The sequence below is a fragment of the Ambystoma mexicanum genome, chromosome 6q (assembly GCF_040938575.1).
Source record: "Ambystoma mexicanum isolate Mex_15411 chromosome 6q, UKY_AmexF1_1, whole genome shotgun sequence".
NCBI classification, from domain to species: Eukaryota; Metazoa; Chordata; class Amphibia; order Caudata; family Ambystomatidae; genus Ambystoma; species Ambystoma mexicanum.
The window spans coordinates 930,997,900-931,019,537 of record NC_090937.1 but is presented as its reverse complement, the minus strand read 5'-3'; the positions used below and the strand labels follow the sequence as shown (position 1 = coordinate 931,019,537).

Here is a 21,638-nt window from a genome sequence, read left to right as displayed (position 1 = left end):
GGGAGAGTTAGTTTAGTTTTGAATTCTAACTTTCCCTATCCCATGAAGTGATGTGGGAATGAATTGATTTAATGAGCAAAATATATTAGGGATCTGCACAAACACTGTAGATTCTTAAATGGGAATTAACCGAAATGCACGGACATACAATGGATTCTTCCGCAGGAAAATGACTTAAATATGCAGGCAAACCAAGGACTTCAAGTGGAAAAGGACTACAATCAACAGGCAAATTAGAGATGATTTAGTTCAATAGGAAAATATGACTTAAACGCACAGGTGAACAACGGATTTGTCAACGGGAGAGTTACCACAATGCACAGACAAGTAAACTACTTCAATAGGAAAATTACTGAATTTCACAAACAAATCAGATGGGGGATATTTCCATGGGGAATCTCTATTGTAGTGCTAATGAAGATAGGGCTTTTTTAATCTATTGCTGGGGATGCCTATACTTACAAGAGAGGACTGCATGGGGCACCAGGAAGCATCAGGGCCTCACTGCTGGAACAGCCAGGGGACAGTCAAGGATTCTCTCTGTCCACCAAAGCGTACCAAGTCTGCTTACTCCAGCTCCTGGCTTCACTGCATGATCTGGGCCTCACTCTGCAAGGATGGTTGCAATCTTTGGCAGCTGCACACCTCAAGATCTGGAAGGAGTGTCCTCATTTGAGGCGCAGTGACCTCTTTATTAGCCAAATGACATCACTGATGTGTCATCTTTCTCACAGAATGGATTGGACAATTTTCAGAGGTTCCCTATCATCCGCCGGCCGATAGGTCCTGAGAATGGGTGAGTGTTTTGAGATGCCAAGGGAGGGTACCTCATCCATCATATGACTGAGACAGTGGGCTGGGTCTGGATTGTGCACATGGAAATCCCACTGCATGACAAATGCCCTTTCTCATCATATTTGGACACATATGACCGCATTTTTAGACACTATATTTTTTGTGTGATTCAAATGATCCTACCTAGAAGTTTGTAGGTTATTCTATGGCAGAGTTATGGTTTTTCCTCATTTACTCTGCAACTATATTCATGAAAAATCTGCTGCTTGGTGGGCAGAATATTGATAACCTTTTCATGTTTCCTCAATTTTTCATATTTCTCAGTCACACCAGGAATGCCCCATAATATTTTCCTAAATAACTTAGGTTGTGTAGGTGTCACAAAAATCGTTTTTGGCTCACCAGAAGCAGCTCACTAACAGCTTTTCATAAATCTGAACATGGATAGTGTACGATTAATATTTCCCAGGTTATTGCATAAACGGCATATCTCTCACTCTGTGTAATGGTTGTGAAACCCCTCATTATTCTGACCGCTCATTTGAGATCTGGTTTTTGAGCTCTGACATCAAGAGAGAGGCTTTTGTTTAGAGTAGCCTATAGCTTCAAAGACTAATGACCAGGTTTATGATGGCCTAAGTGGTTTTAGCCATAAAACTTGAGAGGCAGGGGAATTCCACAACTCATCCCCCTGGTAACTTAGCTTTGCAATTTAGTTTCACTCTTGAGGATTCATGGCTAGGAAATGAAACTAGAGACTACGTTTTGAGGCCTATCTCTGCTAACTAGCATTTTACTTTTAACCACCCTTAGCAAATGCACGCAATCTGAACAGTTAAACCGTTGCAACAGTCCTTTTCTGCAAACAGTGACTACAGAAGGGCAACATAATATATTTAAAGGCTTTGGCTGTACAGGGCAGTATTTACATCATCTGTCTCCTTTCCTGATTGGCTCTGTGTCGAGAGGGCGTGTGGGGAAGTAGTTCCCTTTCCTCAGAGAAGTTGACGTGCTTTAGCTCCTTTTCTGCATTTACTAATAAAACACAGCGCTGTACGAGCATCTTCCATTCACACTTCGAGCTCCAAAAAATCTTTTTAATGCAATTTAATGAGTTGTCACAGCCATTAAACAAAAATACATTATACAATAACGTTTTTCGGCCCAGTCTCGTTCCTGACGTTTCACGTGACGCGATCAGCTGATCCGGCTCGGCGGTGACCAGGACGTGGGTTAAAACCCTCCCAATGGCGCTGCACTCGCATATCTGATGCTATTCAGAAGGCGTGAGTTAGACTACAGTGACTGCGAGATGCGCTGAGTGATATCCGCTAGCCCTGCACGTTTTGTGGAGAGAAGATAGGTGAGCCTTATCTCTCTCACTCATTTTTCATTACTAGTACGGACTGTGTTTAACAGCCGCTCCTTGTGGTTTAACTCATTTGCACGAGTTGGAGCATAGAGAGGCCGCTCCTCACTTTTTTTTTCATCATAAATATGGACTGTGTCTTATAGCCGTTACACCATATGTGAATGGTCAATCATTGTACTTGAACAATTACGTAATATAAATATAGATTAAGGGTGTAATTGTAAAACATGTGGGATATTGACAATATTAAATTGCAACCAGGTGTGTATCTGGCACTTACAGGTTCGGGACACAACAACACTTGGGCGACCCTCGGTGTAACAAAAGCCTTTTGATTCAGCCCTGATTTTTCCGTCTGCCTGCTATTAAACACACTCATTCTGTTAAAGACAAGGTATGTTTTTGGAATTCGGTGAACAGCGTTTTTGTATTCGTCATTTTTCGGAATATTTGTATTCGCCTAGCCCAAGGCACTAGCAGGTTTCCTGTGCTTTTGTCTTATAGGGCCTCTTGTCATGGAATCTTGCGAATGAAGCTAAAAATTGAATCATCCTGTCCATGCCCTGTCCATCACTAGAAGGTGAGTGGGCAACGAACTAGGAATCACCCACATATTCTCTGCTATATGAGAGTTTTTTGATCAAACCATAAGACCCCTTTTATTTGTTTTATTGTTTTAGAAAGGAGAAGCACTACTGGGTTTGGAGGTTTTAATTCCTCATTATATATTTTATAGTCTGTCCTGATTAAGGTCCGGCTCAACTAAAGAGGAGACCAAGGTTGGATGCGGTCTACCTCTACCATTTGGGCCGAAATGCACCGCGTAGACACAATTCCCTGCAAATTCATCCATTGCTAATAAGACACCCGTTGAGGTGATAGGTAGCAAGCACCTTATAATCAACAAGAGACTGATCTATTTCTCTTTATAGTTTTTTCTCTTGGTTTGATGTATTGTATGTGACAGTAATGTTTTTTGTCTAAACCCAGACCAAAATTGTGTCTATATGAGAAGATGTCTAATGTGAAAAAATTGTTTGTGGCATATGTTTCTTATGCTTTTTATGTGCTATATGCGTTTTAATACAAAAAGAAAAAAACAGAGACTCAAGAATAAAATATGATGCTCTGTTATCAAAAAAGTATGGTTTGTTGTACAAGAAGTTGATGTGTTATGACTTCAGGGTGTGCACATGGTTCTGATCATTTAGAGTCAGCAAAAAATGCAGGAGTAGGAGGAGGTTTGTGGTTCTTTTTTGTTGCCCAAGAAACCAGTACCCTAATATACCACAAACCCCTCGAAAAATAAAAATATAGGGTTGTACAGACGGAGGTCGTATAGACGACCCTATATTTTGTATATATACCTGTTGTATAGACGGAGGTCGATGAGAGTGAGGACATTGACATCAAAGTCTTCAAGAAGGAGGCAGATGTCAGAAGAATGTTTGAAAGCAGAACAAGCATTCAGAGTGGCTAAGCGTAGCCGGTCATCACCTTTGTAGTGTTTCCAAGGAGGGGTACAGGGCGGTGGTACACCCATCGGAGGGGGTGAAGGAGGTGCAGAGAGAGAGGAGTGAGGACTAGCAGGAGAAGGCAGGAAGTTGATGAGGGTGGGCAGGCACCGGTCAAAGAGAAAAAGATTGGGCTGAGGACCCTGGAACATGACAGGGCCATTTTGATAGACGTTAATGATTCACCTAAAGGATGAGAAATATGCCAAGGGGGGAGAGATCAGATGAGAGGTCCAAAGGGTTGGAGAAGGAACAGAGAAGAGGATACCAATGATAGTCTGTCTGGAAGTAGCACTAACATAGGTGTCAGCAATAGGTAGGTCCGGATAAGAGGCCAAGTGATCTTTTTAAACTTTTTTCTTCCAGACTTTATGAGAGAGGAGGGATAGGTGATAGAGTAACAGTTAGAATAGATGGAGGCGATGGAGAGTGCCATTCGGATGGAGGAAAGAGGGACAGATGGAGAAGCTGCACAGTGCACAAGTGAACTCACCAGGCGGCCTAGCAGCCGAGGGAAGCAGGAGGATGCACAGATGTAAAGCACACCTAAATTCAAATTTACCAGAAAGCACTAACAATGCAGCACAGAACGGAGGATGCACAGATGTAAAGCACTCCTACATTCAAATGTGGTGAGGTTAGCAGAGAGCAGAAACAGTTGATGGTTGTTATAGCAGTAATACAGAAGGCAGCAATTAAGGTGAGGCCAGAAGCAGAAATCACCGCAGCTAGATGCGATTAAAGCTAGCTAGCTCAGGGGGCACATTTCTGAAGAACAGCAGCAGCAAAAGATTGCAAATGGAAGCAGAATCATGTGGCTATTAGGTTATAAATGAAAACATTTGGAATGTAATGAGGTAAGGAGTCCAAGGCTAGGTGTTCAAAGGAGCATTCGGGGTGAATGAGTTCGGGACACAGTAGTTGCATGAGCAAGCTGAGCCCAGGAGGGATTGGCCAAGGTCCAAAAACAGTGGTAAAGTTAAAGTTTAAGTGGCCATTAATGGAGGTGGGCCACCTGAATAGGCACACATTGTGCCAGGTGAGTGAGACCAGCATTGAGAGTGCAAATGCACAGGTTTCAGAGCACATCCAGGTATGATTTTTCAGCAGAGCTCTAAAAATGCACAGGTTTCAAAGCACATCTACGTACAATTCTTCAGCAGAGAACTAAAAATGCACAAGCTTCAACGCACCTCTACGTAATATTTTTCAAAAAAGCACAGGTTTCAGAGCACATCTAGGTATGATATTTCAGCAGAGCACTAAAAATGCACAGGTATTAGAGGCACGCATGGAAAGGCAGCAGTATTGAGGGAAGGGAGGATACAGAATTCCCAGGATGGTGTTCCCCATGGAGGCAGGGGAATGACATTTTAACATAGGAGACAGGTAGAAGTAAGTGAGATATGAACCAGAGATGTAGAGTTCATACACACATTGCAAGTGACAGCATGGGCAATGGGCCCTGAATAACAAAGTATTATGAAGGGTTTTGAGAGTTCGGCGTAGGGAAAATATAAGTTAGTGATACTGTTCCTGATGCAGCAGATGGGGGGGGGGGGGGTGAGACCACGAGAAAGGATGCAGGGAGGAGAGGGGGTCTCACGCGATACCAGAGGGTTGGGGGGCTTACCCATGGATGCAGGACAGCCGATGCAAGGAGTAGTTGGTCCATGGTTGGTCCATTGTGTACAGAGGTCGTTTTGAGGCAGCCGTCGCAGCCTCCTAGGCCCAGACAGCGTCGACCCTGGCCCTTAGGAAGAGGGCCTTGTGATGGAGTCGGTTTGCCGCATGCCAGCTCCCCTGGTTGGTCAAGGAGAGGCATGCCAAGCAATAGGGTGGTGTGAGGCGGTCTCAGGCTGCCCACAACGAAGACTTGGAGATGAAAGAAATTATGGCGGCCATTTTTGAAAGTTAGCAAGGCTCTCGAGTTGGATGGGCATCCAAAAGCAGAATAATGTTGATATTCTCAAATGCAGATAAGAAGCGCTGAAGATGCATTCTCTTGCATCCCCGGCCCAAGTGGGAAGTAAGCACAAATTAAGAACACAGAATTCGGCAGATAGTGTCATATTCACAAGTGAGCTTGGTCTATTTATGTATTGCCCCTGGTGACTACTCCATTTACTCCCCTCCTCAACATGGTCAGAATGTCCCTCAAACTCCCCCATCGTAAGAAGCTCACTGCTTCCCATGAAATCTGATTTCTTATCTATTGTACATTCTTTTGTGACCAAAAGATCATTGTTCCTCCTGTGTGTGTGTGTGTGTGTGTGTATATATATATATATATACGGGACGTTATGGTTTCAAGTAAAACCGAAAAACCCTTGAAATTCGCCAGTTATGGTAAGCTAAGCAAACATAACTCGCGCCACCACTGTGCACTGCTAAGACTAACACCAGGACATCAAAGATTACATCACAAATGTCATTGATGACATCATTGATGACAACAAATGTCTGGCTCCCCCTTTTTTTCCTTTACTGACCTATCTAGGCCACTTGGTTTTCTTCAGTAACAGTCTGGAATTCAAAATTGAAAAGGTACTATATTTGTAAACTTATCCTTCAAGTATGTTCTTACAGTAATTCCCTTAGGGTCCAATCAAATCATGTGATACATATGCATAGGGTAAGTAGCAGCTTTGAAACAGAGCAATCATTTCTCTGCATAAAGGTAATCGGTTAGGTTATGAACACTTTCTGCTACTACTGCTGCTTTTTTTCTTACTTCAATTTGGCAGGGAGGCTGTTCCAGGGGGAAGCCCCAGCCGATGGCTGCAGCCTACCCCACAGTCAATGAACGTATACTGATATGTTTTTAACTACATTACGACACTTGTGTAATACGAAAACACTCACACATCTCGTCACATAACCAACCCTAATGATATTGTACAACTTTTTTGGATGTCGTTCCTCTCCAGCATAGCCAAAAGCGTCCATAAGCAACTACGTGCCGTGACGCAGAGCCACATTGTGCAGATTATGACCTTATACCATGACCCTGACATTCTGCCCACTCCCCATGACTGCAGCCTACCCCTCAGTCAATAAACGTATACTGCTACATTTTTTAACTACATTATGACACTTGTGTAATATGAAAACACTCCCACATCTCGTCACATAACCAACTCTAATGATATGTTACACCTTTTTTGGATGACGTTCCTCTCCACCATAGTCAAATGCACCCATAAGCACCTATGTGCCGTGACGCAGAACCTGAAAATAAACACACAGCGACGTACAACGTAGCACGTTACATTTTGAAATAATGTACGGGTTTTTAAAAGACAACATTAACATTTTAGAATTTGTAAAGTACTTTTATTTCACAGCAAACTGTCTGAGACTATCGGACTATTCCCATTTTCAATCAAATAGTAACTTTGTTTGGTCGGTCGTCATCGAAAATGTTAATCGTGAGGCACTCGTTGTTCTTTTCGCATACACAAAGTATTTGTTTTCGATAAAGGAACCACTTCGGGCGCACAGTGATTTCCAAGACGTCGACATGAACTTCGGCCTACGCCACCATAAAAGATGTTATGTTACTCCTAATGGCCACTGCAGCGTATGGACATATGGGTCCTAGCCGGTCGTCCCACAAAACAGTGACGGTTAGGCAGCCGGTCACGAGTACATGCATCTGACGTGCAAAGAAGCCATCACTTGGTATCTGGAATCCATGGCAATCACAGTATGGCAGAATGTAGCAGTTCGGAAAACGTAACAGAAAATACGTATCAATACCCATCCTTTACCAAACAATTACAAAAAAGACAAAAAGAACATGGAATCTGATACACAAATTGATGTGGTGATACATGACATTTTAAAGAAATTTTAGCGTTGAACATGGGTCAATCTAGTGATAGCCTACAAACACCGAGAATCTGCACTCTCCATAAGTAAAAAAAAAAATGACAACTACACAGAAAGATAGTACCTCAGTTACATTGCCAAAATTATTGTTCTGGTAATAAAAAATTTAAATTTGTTCCGGTGTAGAGTTGTCAAAAGTAAACTTACACGATATTTACCGTCTCCATTGTAAAACTCAGACAGCAATGTACTTGCACCAAAGAATCTTCTTGAACTGACATTACATGTGTCTTACAAACGTTTTGAATACATAACCTTATCAAATGGAATTTTTTGCAAACTGTCACTCCCTGCATTCTTACTGAATTCCCCCTTTCGCTCAAGGGCAAAAAACAATTGACCCTTATGGGTTCAGTCGGATGCGTGGGCCTACTGAGCTCGCAACCAAAAAAGCCAAGTGACCTTCACTCAGAATGAAAATACATAATGACTTTGCAACAACATATCTGAATGCATTCATGAGAAGTGCTAATCGCATACACTTGCAGACTCGCTGTTTCCATCAAACAGTGTAGGTGGCTGCCTCAGATTTCAAACTCTAGGACGCCGGTCTGACTGCAATATTATTTTAAATACATTGTAACACAGACGCAGTAAATCTTCGCCTGTACTTAAAGGACACTATATTGAGCAGCAACTTCCAATTTACTGTATGACTTTGGTGACAAGAAAACACCACTTTTTGACTTCCTGCTGCTACATCCCATCCCAGCCTCATTAACCCTCACCTTCCAAAACAGTATTTCATAAGTTTAACATGTGTAATGGTGTGTTTTATATGTGTTAGCGGCGATATCCGCGTACACCAAAGCACGAATGAAAGATGGTGGGAACAGCGAAAGAATCTGAAGCACTTCACACTGTTCCAACATCCAATCAGGGAACGTGTCACATGACACTACGCATTAGCCAATCGGTATCTTGTCCGCGTAGCGGGCAGGGAAGTGTGTCCACAGAGCGGACATAGATATCACTAATTATTTGCGACATACTTTTTGGTAGTTTTAAACAAAACTACTGGACAGATTGGAACCACATTTACAAAAGCACACTTTCGGGACCAAGCTCCTGCCGCAAATTTGGTGAAAATCCGTCCAGCGGTTTGGGCTGTAGGCGTGCTCAAAGTTTTTTCCCCATTCAGTCTATGGAAAAAAAGACGTTTTGGGACCCCCCCTATAACTTTTCCCCCCCTGGACCAAACATCACCACATTTTGCAAAAGAATTCACATATACTTTTTTTTGCAAAGTTTGGTGTGGATTCGTCCAGGGGGAGCGAAGTTATAAGCCACCCAAAAAGTGCTCTTCCTATGGAAACAGCAACTTAACCATAACTACACAGCCACTACCATGGCTGTGTAATATATATCTAACAACCCCAACATTTTGAATACGTATGCCACATGGAATGTCTCAAAACATGGTCAGTCTCATATTTGAACATAAAACAATTGGCACTCATAGAAGTGCCTGCGTTTTGTAGGAAAAATTGTATGGTGAAAGAAAATGAACTATTCTGAGACATTAATTCAAGCAAGATCATAATGAATTCCTTGGAGGCACCTATGAAATCTTCTTGAAGTAACATCCATTCAATGGCTTCAAAACCCAAGCCATGAGTTATACTGGTGCACATTGGGGAACCCTGCTATAAATGTAGTTGACGTTAATAATAAATATATATCAGTACAATAAGCTACGTCTTTTAAAGAGGGTTCCATCAGATGTGATATATGATATGATGTGGCATTTATAATGTGCCTGTACACAAGTGTTTCTAGGCGCAACAAGACAAGGAGGGGGAAACAAAGAGAGGACAAAATAGCGTTCTTACTAGGCCTTTTGTCATTCTGATCGCTCAAGTGTGGGGAAGAGGGAATGGGAGAAGTGCCATGTACAGCAAACGACACTCCATTCTTCTGAATTATTTTTGCATCTCCATCAAACTTCCAACATCTAGGCTTCTAAATATATCATACCAGCATTACATATTCCACACTGGCTACTCTTTAGAAAAAGCATTTCTTGTTCATCGCCCATCGTTCATACCGTGGTGGGGGCCCATCCTCCTTCAGAAGTAAGTTTCAGCACTACACTCGCTCCAGAACACTGAGTTCCAGCAATGGTGTTACTAGTCTCCAACTTCAATAGGAAATGGCAAGAAGAAACCACTTTTTCAGTTCTGCACACAAAACTATTAAACACTGTATACAAACTTGTTTTTTCAATCAAATACTTTGAAAGAAATTATAAACGGAACTCATCATACTGGGGAACACACAAAACATCAAAAGATTAAAAGAAGAATACTCCTCCTTCGTCATAGACGGTAACACTATCAAGGTAGCAAAAGAGGTAAAAACATTAGGGTTTTACCTTGATTCCCACCTCTCCCTAACTAAACAGGTGAGCGCAATGGCATCCAGCACCGCATATACCTGCAAGCTGATTAGAGCCGCAAAACCATACCTATCCACTGCCAACTGCCTAACCCTTGCTCGAGCATTAGTGCTGTCGAAATCGGACTACTGCAACGCACTATATATAGGGGCCAATAAACATACGTTGCAAAAGATTCAAACACTACAGAACAATGCTCTTAGAGCTGCCTTAGGAATTCCAAGAAGGGAGCATATTTCAGAGGCTAGAAGACAATCCAACTGGCTCTCCATAGCGGACAAAATCAAACTCAAGACAGCTTCTCTAACTTTCAAAAGTATCAACCATCTAGCACCCAAATACCTAGCTGCTAGATTCAACAGAAAAATCTCCACTAGACCCACCAGAGAAGCATACTCCAACCAGTTAGTGATACCCCCATTTAAACTAAGTACGGCCGGAGGAAACAGCTTCCCGGTCAAAGCTGCCCAGCTTTGGAACTCCCTCCCGTCCGGCTTGAGATCTCCCCAATCCTACGCTCTCTTCAGATCTAACTGTATCAATTGGATCAAAGAAAATGACCGATAGTCCTGCCCTACACCAACATAACCACTGTTCTACAGACGTACTATGTCCATAATTATATACTCTCTATCTTCCTACTGCAAATTTCCTGTATATATTATGTTATATGTATATATTATGCACAATGTATATTCTCCTTACTGTCCTGCATTATGTAATTTCTACCATGTATAACCACTACTTGTAAACATGCGTAACCTGTAAAGTTTAAAGTATCCTTGAACAACGCGCCCGGTTACCTTCGGGTCTGGCGCGCGCTATAAATAATAAACAAACAAACAAAGATAACAGCAGCACACTAACAATAGCGTACCAGAAACTTGGGTTACTTTGCGATGGGCAATTGTGAAACTCTTTGCACTACCAACTGTAGGAAACCAATGTGATTGATAGATCCGCTTCTGCGTGACACCAGACTGCAACTGAATCTCAATTGAAATCTACAACCATGAGGCAGGAAGCAACACCCCAACTTCCTCCATCCACCTCCCTCACTCATCCCCAACTCCTGATTAATAAAATCTTGCATCCTTACACTACCCTCCTCATGCCTTCAGATGACCGACTAGCTCTAGTGCAGTTAACAGATTCAGAACCTATCCATGCTCTATCAACAACCATTCTGTTAATGTTTACTCTAAACAGTCCATACCTACCACAGAGAGATGTTCATATCGGCATACAGGTAAAGGGTACTTCCAACCTGCATCCATCAACACCACAGGTTTATGCATCTGACTTCCCGCAGTTGGCGCTATACATTACATTTAATTAAAAACAAGTGTTTCCATCATTTACGTTGCAGCTTCACTTTTGCTGTTTCGACACATCTCATGAACTGACTCTTTGTTTTGCAAGCATAGCATTGGCAGACCTCCAGACACGCAGAAATAAAGGAGTGGTTTTTCGACAGCCCCAAAGCTGGCTTCCCAGCAGCTGAAGAATCAGTGCTGACAAACCAAACCATTTCATGCTGCGCCACTGCTAGTACTTTCAAGACATTCTAAATATAATCGTTCCTTTATATTTAATTTCGAAGGGTGGCAAAATCGACCAGGCAGATGTGTGATGGGCCAGACATTATGAACAGTTTGGCTGATTCTGTGTCCGAGTAAAATATACCCTCGCTCACGTGGATAGTTAAAAAGTCCTTAGGCATTCGTTGAGCGGATTCTTTCTCTGTTTTATAAATAGAAAGTGTTGGTGCAACTCTACTCCCCCCCCTCCCTACTGCGTACACATTACCGTAGCCTGGCAAGTGTGCGTGAATAGATTTCACTGTTGTGCCCAACCCGGGTTCCGGTTCTTCGGGGGAATCACAACGCGGAAAGGAAATAACAACTTGCCATCTACAAATGATGGAGACATCTCCTGGCGGCACACCCTGCAGCAGTGTGGAACAGATTTCGGAAGGAGGGGGGCCAAGTGCGGCCGGAAATATGGCTGTCATGGGGCGCTTCGGCGGCCGAGTCCGGACGAAAAGAGTTATTGTAAGGGTGGATGAGTTCCCTGCTAAACGGAAAACGAGCTGGGCTATTCTCACCAGCCAAGGTCAGTAAATGCAAACCTGCACACCAGGGTTGGACTGGGGCATAACATCTTTTGCACCAATGAAAAAGTGTCCCACAGTTGAAAATCGCAATTCATTCCTTTTGTGACAGACTGAGTAGTACCCGAGGGGGAGGTTTTTAATAACGTGATGAAAATTGTGCATTTTAAAGAATATTTATTCATTAACACTGGTCAGAACAGCATGGTGACGCAACTTCTCAGACTGGCCCACTTTGACCAAAAAACCTACCTACACTAGCATTTTGTGTTTTTGGTTCGGGCTTTGCCCTATTGGCCTATAGGCCAGCCCGAGCCTGCTGCACACCTTTAGAGCACCGTGAGGAAGGGTCTCGAGCTAATTGAGGGAAAACAACCTTAACAACTGGTAGTAGTCGCAGTAGTGCTAGTATTTTATTCGGATTTCTCCAGAGTACAAAGAACATTTTTTTTAAAAAACAAGCACATACGACTTAATATAATAATGTATGACCAACAATACACATCTCAGAGAAATGCCCGTTTAACACTCCTCAAGCACGTATCAAGCAGTTGGGATGATCAAATGACAGCTACCAATCGGTGGTAAGCATTTCTCTTCGGCAAGCCATTAATGTGTTATAAGCAATGAGTTAACCATTTAAGACATGTCCACTGACTGTTTACTTAGCTAATTTGAGTTGCTCCTTCCCCATACATACTTGAGTCGAGCTTAGTTAGTAACTGCATAAATACGTTATATTGGAAGCAGTTTTCTGGCTTGGTCAATGCTTAAAGAATGCCGTTCATTTTGCCGAGGTAGCAATAACACTGTTGTCTATGCGTGCACTCTCATACTTGTTTATGCATCATTTACCCCCATGCACTCTACCGTCAAGAGGAATTCTAATGCTGCCATCCTACTCCTAGTATTGCATTTCAAAAGCAGGGGTCTCAACCAAGCTTTCCTTAAATGGTATTTTTGTACATACCAGTAAAAATACCCCCCATATCGTCAATGCCACATTTACAACAGCTGTCATCGCTTAGAGTCCTCGATCCTCTTGTTGTTCTTGTTGTGGCACCCAAACGTAATGTGTTTAAACAAAAGGGCCGTTATTAATTGTCTCACAATTATACTGCAGCTGTTAAAGTTCAGATTGTTAATTGTTTATTTTGTTAGGTCTTGCCTCTCAAATAGTGCAGTCACTTAGTGTAGATTTACAATAGAGGTGGGGGAATAGGTGAATTCTTGGGTAGGGCAAAGCCAGGGGGTATCGGCTGCACAAGCCAGCCGACAAAGGACCCATGCTCAGCATCCTGCCTTGCCACCCACCACAACTCAAAACCCATGCCTGGCGTCCAGCCTCGCCACCCGCCACAACACAAAACCCATGCCTTGTGTCCTGCCTCCCTACCCACCACAGCACACAACCCATACTTGGTGTTCTTCCTCCCTACCCACCACAGCACAAAACCCAGACCTGGATTTCCACCTCTCCACCCACCACAGAACAAAACCCATACCTGCCGTCCTGCCTCTCCACCCACCACAGCACAAAACCCAGAGCCGGTGTCCTGCCTCATCCACAAAAAGCAATGGATACCTGGCATCCTGCTTCCAAACAAAACAAACCATACCCCTGCCGTCCTGCCTCCCCTCAAAAACACAGAACCCATACTCTGCATCATGCCTTGACACCCACCACAACACAAACCCCACACCTGCCCTCATGCCTCCCTTCACAAACACAAAACTCATACTCGGCTTCCTACCTTGCCACGTACCACAACACAAAACCCATGCCTGGTGTCCTGCCTTCCTCCCCACCACAATACAAAACCGCAGACCTGCCTCCTCACTCCTCCCTCTACCTAAAGGACGAAACTGATACCTGCCATCCTGCTTCCCCACAACAAAAAACCCATACCTGGCGTCCAGCCTCCCTACACCACACATGAGGTCCCAGGAGTCTGGTGACAGAAGACTCTAAATGGGATCAGCTTGTACTGTGAGAGCTGGTGTTCTGGGGATCCTGTGGACTCAGGTCACTTTCTAGGGGCAGGCAGCAAACTGCAGGGATACTTTCTGTGAGTAGGGTCAGAATGGCAGGTATGGGCGTAGAATGGTCCTTGTCTGAAGGTTAATAACAGACGGCCAGCTCCCTGCCGAATTGAGAAGGTTCTTCCCCGGGCATAGAGCATCCTATCATCTGTGGGTGTCCAATAGGCCCATGTAATTCTCAGGTGGCTGGTGACATTGGGCTCACAGTGAATTTGGAATAACTATCCTCTGGAAGCGGGTGGCAAAGGGCATCAAAGATGTGAAAGCTGGTGACAAAGGACTGCTGGTGAGCTCTTGTGAAGTTTGCTGTTGCGTTTTAGTGCATTTGAGCAGGGCTGGTTCTAGACTTTATAAAGGAAATGTGTGCCAAAAGATGTGCATTTCCCCCCTAATTTGCATATGTGCTGACCAACACATGGGACCGAAACGGCCCTCCTTGACCTAAAAAATCAAATGGATGACATCAGAGACGCCGGCAAACCTGCGCTCCTTCTGCTCCTCGATTTATCGGCCGCATTTACCTCGTGGACCACAACACTCTGTGCCACCATCTTTCCATTGCAGCTAACTTCTTCCCCAAAGCTTGTGCATGGATCACCTCATTTCTTCAGGAAAGGGCTATGAAAGTCTTGTCTGACTCAGCGTGTGCCACTCCCAGTCACATCAAATGTGGGGTGCCTCAGGGCTCTTGCATCGTGCCCACCCTCTATAACCTCTTCACAAGGCCTCTCTTTAACTTGCTCGATTCTCTGGGCATCTCATACACCAAGTATGCTGATGACACCCAGGTGCTCATCCCGCTTACAGGTGACTATGAGGCAGACAGGACTACCGTTAACTCCATTTACTGCACCATCCAAGCCTGGATGGCAGAAAATTGGCTGTGACTTAACAGCGAGAAAACAGAGCTTCAACTCATTGGTTCACCAACCATTCTGGGTAACCTGGACAAAAAGTATTGCTCCTTAAATACTGACAATATATCCATTGCAGTATCCCAATCAGTCAAGATCTTGGGAGTCTACCTCAACTCTAATCTCACTATGAACAAGCAGGTCAATGCCATTGCCTCCTCTTCGGCATACTATTCCAAACTGCTTAATGCAGCAATTCCTTTCTTAACCTCACAGAACTGCCTTACCATTGCTAGGGCTACGATTGGTTCAAGATTGGACTACTGCAACGTTCTCCTTGGTGGGACCTCTGGCAAAAACATTGCTACACACCAACTAGTTCAGAAAAACGCTCTCAGGGCTGCCACAGGATTCTCAAAAAAGGACCACATTTTCGACCTCAGAAGACAGGTCCACTGGCTACCTGTGAAGGAGAGAATCCTTTCCCTCATGCACAAATGCCTCCATGATCTTGCACCCCCCACATGGCTCAACGCATATCCATGGCCTACACTAACCGGATCTACATGCCCAAAACCCGTAAAGTGCGTGCAGGTGGCTCCAGCTTCATAGCCATGGCTGTCATACACTGGAACGCCTTACCTATGCACCTCAGGAGAATTGACTCTCACCTAGCCTTCCGCAAAGCCATCAAAACCAGGCTATTTGTTTGATCGGTTAACATCAGTGCACACTGAACTTCACCTAACTATATTGTATTTTGCATCTGAGCACCTCTGATCCTCCACTTTGTAACCAAGTAACCACATTGTAGCCGTAATCTTCACCATGTATATTTCCTCTTCGTAACTAAGCAATTACAGTCCGTAACCGCAATCCTGACTATGCACACTTCCTGTAAAAGCACCTCAATGCCTTTGGGCTGTAGTGCGCTATATAAATGTAATAAATAAATAAATAAATCGCTGGTAGTGACATCAGTGTTTCATACTTGAGGGCATCAATGAAAGCTGCATTACACGCCGTTGCGATGAGTTGACAGAGACAACTTTCTAAGTATAGAACAAAACTATAGTATACTAAACCGCAAGTGAGCCTTTTTGGCTTTGGCAAACGTTTGAGGTGCAAGCCACAAAATGAACAAAACCTTTGTTACAAATGAGAGAGAGAGGGGAATGGAGTTCTGAACTGAGAACATATTTTTCCAAACTCCTCCACCGCACTACCCAAGGAGCACCCTAACAATATTTAATCCAATAAGCAGCTTTGTAAGATGCAAGACGGCCAGGCTTTCCATTTCCCAGCTGCGTAATGATGTGCCTTGTTGGGTTATTTTGGGCTATTTCATGTACAATTGGGCTATTTGTGGGCAGTGGTCTTTTTGTTATTCCTCCAGAGGCTGCCTCTCTATTATCACCCACCCCATGACCATTTTCTCTACCCACACCCCCACTCTTCCTACCCTCACACACCCCACTCCCTCTATCCACACCCCCTTACATGTGCTGGTTGGGTTATGTTGGGGCTGTTTTGAGCTACATTTGACAAGTCCTCCCGTGGCTGCTTTGCTGTTCAGGTTTCCTGCCCTCAACCAACTACCACCACTCAGCAACCCCACCCCCCACTCTCTCCACCCTGACTTACTCAGCCACCCACTCTACCCACACTCTCTCTACCCCCATCGACCCTACACCCTCTCTCTCTCTACCTTCACCCACCCACCCTAGCCCCATTCTCTCAACCCCCAACCCCATACCCACCCTACCCAATTTTATCAACCCACCCCTTTACACCAACTACCGCAGTCTCGCTACCTCCAAACTGTCCACCCTACCCCTGCTCGCTATACCCCTAACCCCACTTTCTGTACAACCCCTAAACCCCACCCATTCTATGCCCACATTCTCTACCCCAACCCACCCTACCCACCATACCCCCGCGCTCTCTACCCCCACCCATGCAACCTACCCCCACTGACCCACCCTACACACACTCTCCTTATCCCCACTGACCCACCCTAACCTCACTCTCTCTACTGACACACACCCACCCTACCCCACTCTACCTGCACCCAACCACTCTACCACTCTGCCTCTAACCCCAGCCACCCAACTTTCTCTAAAAACCCAAATTTCTCTAACCCCACCCACTAACCTTATCCAACTTTCTCTACCCCATCCTCGCACCCTACCAACTTGCTCTACCCCCACCCAGCATACCAACTCTATACCCCACCCTCTCAGCCTACCAACTCTTTCTACCCACACACACCAAGCCATCCAACTCTCTCTACCCCAACCCACGGACCCTACTAACTCTCTATACCCCCAGCTACCCTACCAACTCTCTTACCCCACACACTCACCCTACCCCCTCTCTCTACCCCGTCTCTCTCTATCCAATCCACCTGCCCTACCACCTTCTCTCTATTAGTGTGTCAGTTGAGGCTTTCGCCGCTACTTTCTCTCCCCCTGCTGCACCTCTGGCTGACTCACATCCTGACACACCCCTTTCCAACCTCCACTCTTCTATCTCTGACACTCTTGATGTACTTGCCCCTGTCATGAGGATCTACTTGAAGCCCAAAGCCAAATGCAACTCTTGGTACGGCTCAGACTTCATCACCCGTAAACAAAAGTGTAGGGTGCCTGAGAGGAAATGGCTGGAATCTTGTACATCCTCTGACAGACTGGCCTGCTGCCTGCTCCAAAGGCAATACTGACTCTCTGTCCTCACTAAGAAGAGAGCTCACATCCAAGCCCACGTTTCTGCGGCATCTAATAACTCGGGCAAACTCTTTAAAATATGCAAGGAACTGGCCAATCCTGCTGCAGCCTCTACCTCTCCTGTCCCCTCCCAGACCCTCTGCACGGCGTTGGCCTCACATTTCATCTCTAAAACCCAGGACATCCTGTCCACCCTCTCTTCCTCTCCTCCTTCTCCCTCTACTTACTCCTCTACCTCTGGCCTCCCGGCAGCCACCTCTCCTCCTCCCTTCTCTACCTTTCCTCTGTTTACCCCACACAAGGTTTCTAGACAAGTTCGATCTATGAAAGTCTCATCAAAACAGATTCTTCCCTGTTCATACAAAACCATCAAGGACCATATTCAGACACTCGCTCCAGCCTTGGCTGACTTTTGCAATCACCCTTTCACCACTGGAACCTTCCCTTTCCCCCTGAAACACTCTCTTGTGCACCCTCTTCTTAAAAATCCCATAGCTGACCCCTCCTGTCTGGCTACCTATCACCCAATCTCATTACTCCTTTCCTGGGCAAACTCTTGGAAAAGCTGTCCATCTCCAAGCTTAATCTTCACACTGAATCTGTTGGTTGTCTACGCGACCATCAGTCTGGCTTCAGAGCAGCCAGAAGCACGGAAACTGCTCCCCTGAATATCAATGAAGACCTGCTCTCTAACCACAATGTCAATCACCCCTCTGTCTTCATCTTACTTGATCTCTCCTCTGCTTTCGACACGGTCAACAATGCCATCCTGTTCAACCGGCTCCGTGAAAACCTGGGTATCACTGATCAGGCCCTGGCCTGGCTGACCTCTTTCCTCTCTGACTGACCCTCCCTGGTCTAACTTGCTGACCCTCCCTAACTTGGTTCCCTCCTCTCCACTATGTCACTCTCTACCTGTGGTGTTCCCCAGGGGTCTAATCTTTCTCCCTGGCTGTTCAACCAATACCTGGCACCTCTCCCCCACCACATTGTTCCTCTCTGCTCCAACTTTCAGTGCTATGCGGATGACACTCAGCTCACTTTCAGGCTCCCCTCAGCTGCCTCCTCTCCCTCTCTCATCCTGGATTGTCTGTCTGCAATCCAGGAGTGCTGTGCCATTAATGATCTCTGCCTTAATGCCAGTAATACGGAGATCATCCTCAAAGGCACACCTGCACCTTCCTTTCCTGTCACTCTCTGGCCACCCACTCTGGGCCCTCTTCCTGCTCCCACCTGTGAGGCTAAGAACCGTGGGGTCATCTTAGACTCCACACTCTCCTTCTCTCCTCACATCTCTGATGTCTCTAAGAAGTCAAACTACCAGCTGCACCTCCTCAGAGGTATTCTTTTTTTTCTCACCTTCCCCCAGAAGCTCACTGTCTCTAGAGCTCTGGTTCTCTCTATGCTGGAATACCGCAAAAGCCTCTTTCTAAATCTGCCTGCCTGTACCCTCCGTCTTCTACAACTCATCACGAACAGGCTGGCATGACTTGTCCTTGGCCTCAAGCCCATGGATCGTATCTCTCCAGCCCTGAAATCTCTCCATTGGCTCCCAGTGGCAGCAAGGATCATGTTTAAGACCCTTTGCATTTTCCACTAGGCCTTCTGAGGCCTGGAACTGCAATACCTCCAACTCTCTCTTCAGAAATATCTTCCAACTCAAGCTCTTCGCTCCTCCACCTCCAACTACTTGAGGGTCATTCGCTTCTCCAAGCAATGAGTTGGGGGCAGATCTCTTTCTTTGGCTGGTGCCTCCCTCTGGAACAGCCTGCCTGCCTCTCTGAAAACTTGAGCAGAACCATCTCTGGCCTTCTCTCTTCCTCTCCCCTGCCAGCTGGCTACCCTCTGAATTTGGTCCCAGGTCCCTGCCTGCCCAGTAGCACTCCTGCACTGCCTCCTGCCATCCCCTGCACTTGTGGTCTATATTTGCAATCCTACAGTCCCCTTACCTGCATTGACACCTATTGTCTGCACTTTTAACCTGCGCTTGCCACCTGTTGGCTGCACTACTTGTTTGTGAACCCGTGTCTGGCACTTGCCACCCCCGACCCCTGGCACTTCTCCCGTCCCCTCTCCCCTGCACTTGCACAATCTCAAAGTCACTAGGCCTAGTAAGATAGTTGTTTTGTCCTCCCTCTGTTTCCCCTCCCTTGCCTCGTTGCAACTTGAAACACTTGTGTATAGGCGCGTTATAAATGCCATATCATATCATATCCCTAGCTACCCTACCCCCTCTCCCTACTGTCACCCATCCTACCCCCACTTTCTCCTTACCCCCTCTCTCTATCCCCACCAAATCTGCACCCTTTGTTCACATACCCAGCCACTCTACCCCACCCCCTCTATTCCCCCACCCAGCCACCTTACCTCTCTCCCTATACCCTCTCATCCTTCCTCTCACAATCTCGCTTTATTTCTTACCCTCTCACTCTCACCCTTTCTCGCTCATATTTCCTCTTACTCATCATTGATGGCACCCTCTAATAATGGCTTGCTCCCTTGCTCTATTCCCCAAAATGCAAAGAACAGCAGTAAACGCCAAAACTATTGGCATTGCCAATGCTTGTTATATTTGCATACACTGTGATCTGACCTCTTTCTAGGCACACTCAATGTTGGCAATCAAGGCAAAATGAAATTAAACAATTTCCCCCAGATCAAAGACTAAGCATTGGTTGCATATCTCTTCTGGTCCAGTCGTTCGTTATAAGATGCCAAAATAATTCTCAATTTTTTAGAGATGGCTTGAAAAGTATACAATTACCCTTATAGATCAACCTGACGAATATATACATCCTCATAGAAAAACAATCAAAACGAGTATATTTTATTTTTCCCATCCTGAATGCAAGAGTACAAGTACAGTATGCAAAGTAATGTCACCAAGAAAAATCTGTTAGTGAGTTTTGCAACTAGCCTTGCAAGAATTAACCACACACACAACAGCAAAAACAAAACTGTGTGACAATTTCATAGAATTTTTATGTATCTGGTGTATTTAACACACTAACGCATACCGATTTCGCTTTTAAGCCCTATCGTTTGACACAGACATGCAGTTCACCATTATTTTTTTATTTTATTATTGTTACAGTTGACATGTCAACCTTTCAATAAATATACAAGGAAGAAAAAGAGAAGAACAAAAGAAATAACTGAAATATATCTATAAAACAGTTCAGTCAATACCTTAAAATTGAATTGATCCGCATATAAATTACATTTAGCTATATAAAGTTACATACATCCCTAAAACCACATACTATTGTAATAAATGCACGGTCTCGGGAGCAACAACAAGTGCCTACTAAAGGATGTTCGAATATAAGAGGGTCAGTTTACACAATATTTATAAAATAACCTCTCTATTTAGCTATTCCATTCCTTCGCAGCAAATTTAATTAGGATATCTGTATGTCAGATTTACATGACAATAAGAATTACATAGCCGCAATATTAACGGAAAGGTGCTCTCCATTAAAAGGTTTGTACCATAAAATCTCACAAATTAGATTCCGAATAATCCTGAAACAGGTGTTGCAAGAACAGTTTTCTCTTAGATAACAAGCTAGTACAAATCGTAAGTAAACACTGCAAAGTTTCCGGCTCTGATGGATTGATACAGAATCGGCAAAACCTGGTCGCCTCAGCAATTTTCCTCCAGTTTGCCAAAACATCCCTTGTCGACCATATGTTCAGCCGAAAGCAGAGGAATAGATTCCTATATAGACGACACAGGAATTTAACAAGATAAGGTTCTAACTCGTAAAGAGATTTAATCCTAAAGTTCCCATTCTTAAAATGTTTGTAGGTCATACATTGTTGGCGAGTTGTAATCCAGTCATAAAACCATAATTTGCGCTTAGCGTGCTGTGGGTCGATTGTTAAGAGTGTGGCTGAGATGTCAGTAGCCTCCATTACTATCACCA

At 44.6% G+C, this 21,638-nt stretch overlaps 1 protein-coding gene across 2 annotated transcripts in view; it reads left to right on the top strand.

Annotated features, from left to right (window-relative positions):
* The window catches only part of ASB5 (ankyrin repeat and SOCS box containing 5), a 554,925-nt gene that overhangs the window by 98,584 nt on the left and 434,703 nt on the right, over positions 1–21,638 (top strand). The window contains exon 1 of one of the 2 annotated variants that reach the window (XM_069631444.1): positions 11,776–12,088. The exons of the other annotated variant lie outside the window; for it this stretch is intronic. Coding sequence (XP_069487545.1) covers positions 11,893–12,088 — 196 coding nt within the window. The 5' untranslated portion in view covers positions 11,776–11,892. Of the gene's footprint in view, positions 1–11,775; positions 12,089–21,638 lie in introns of those variants that run through there. 2 annotated transcript variants of the gene reach the window in all.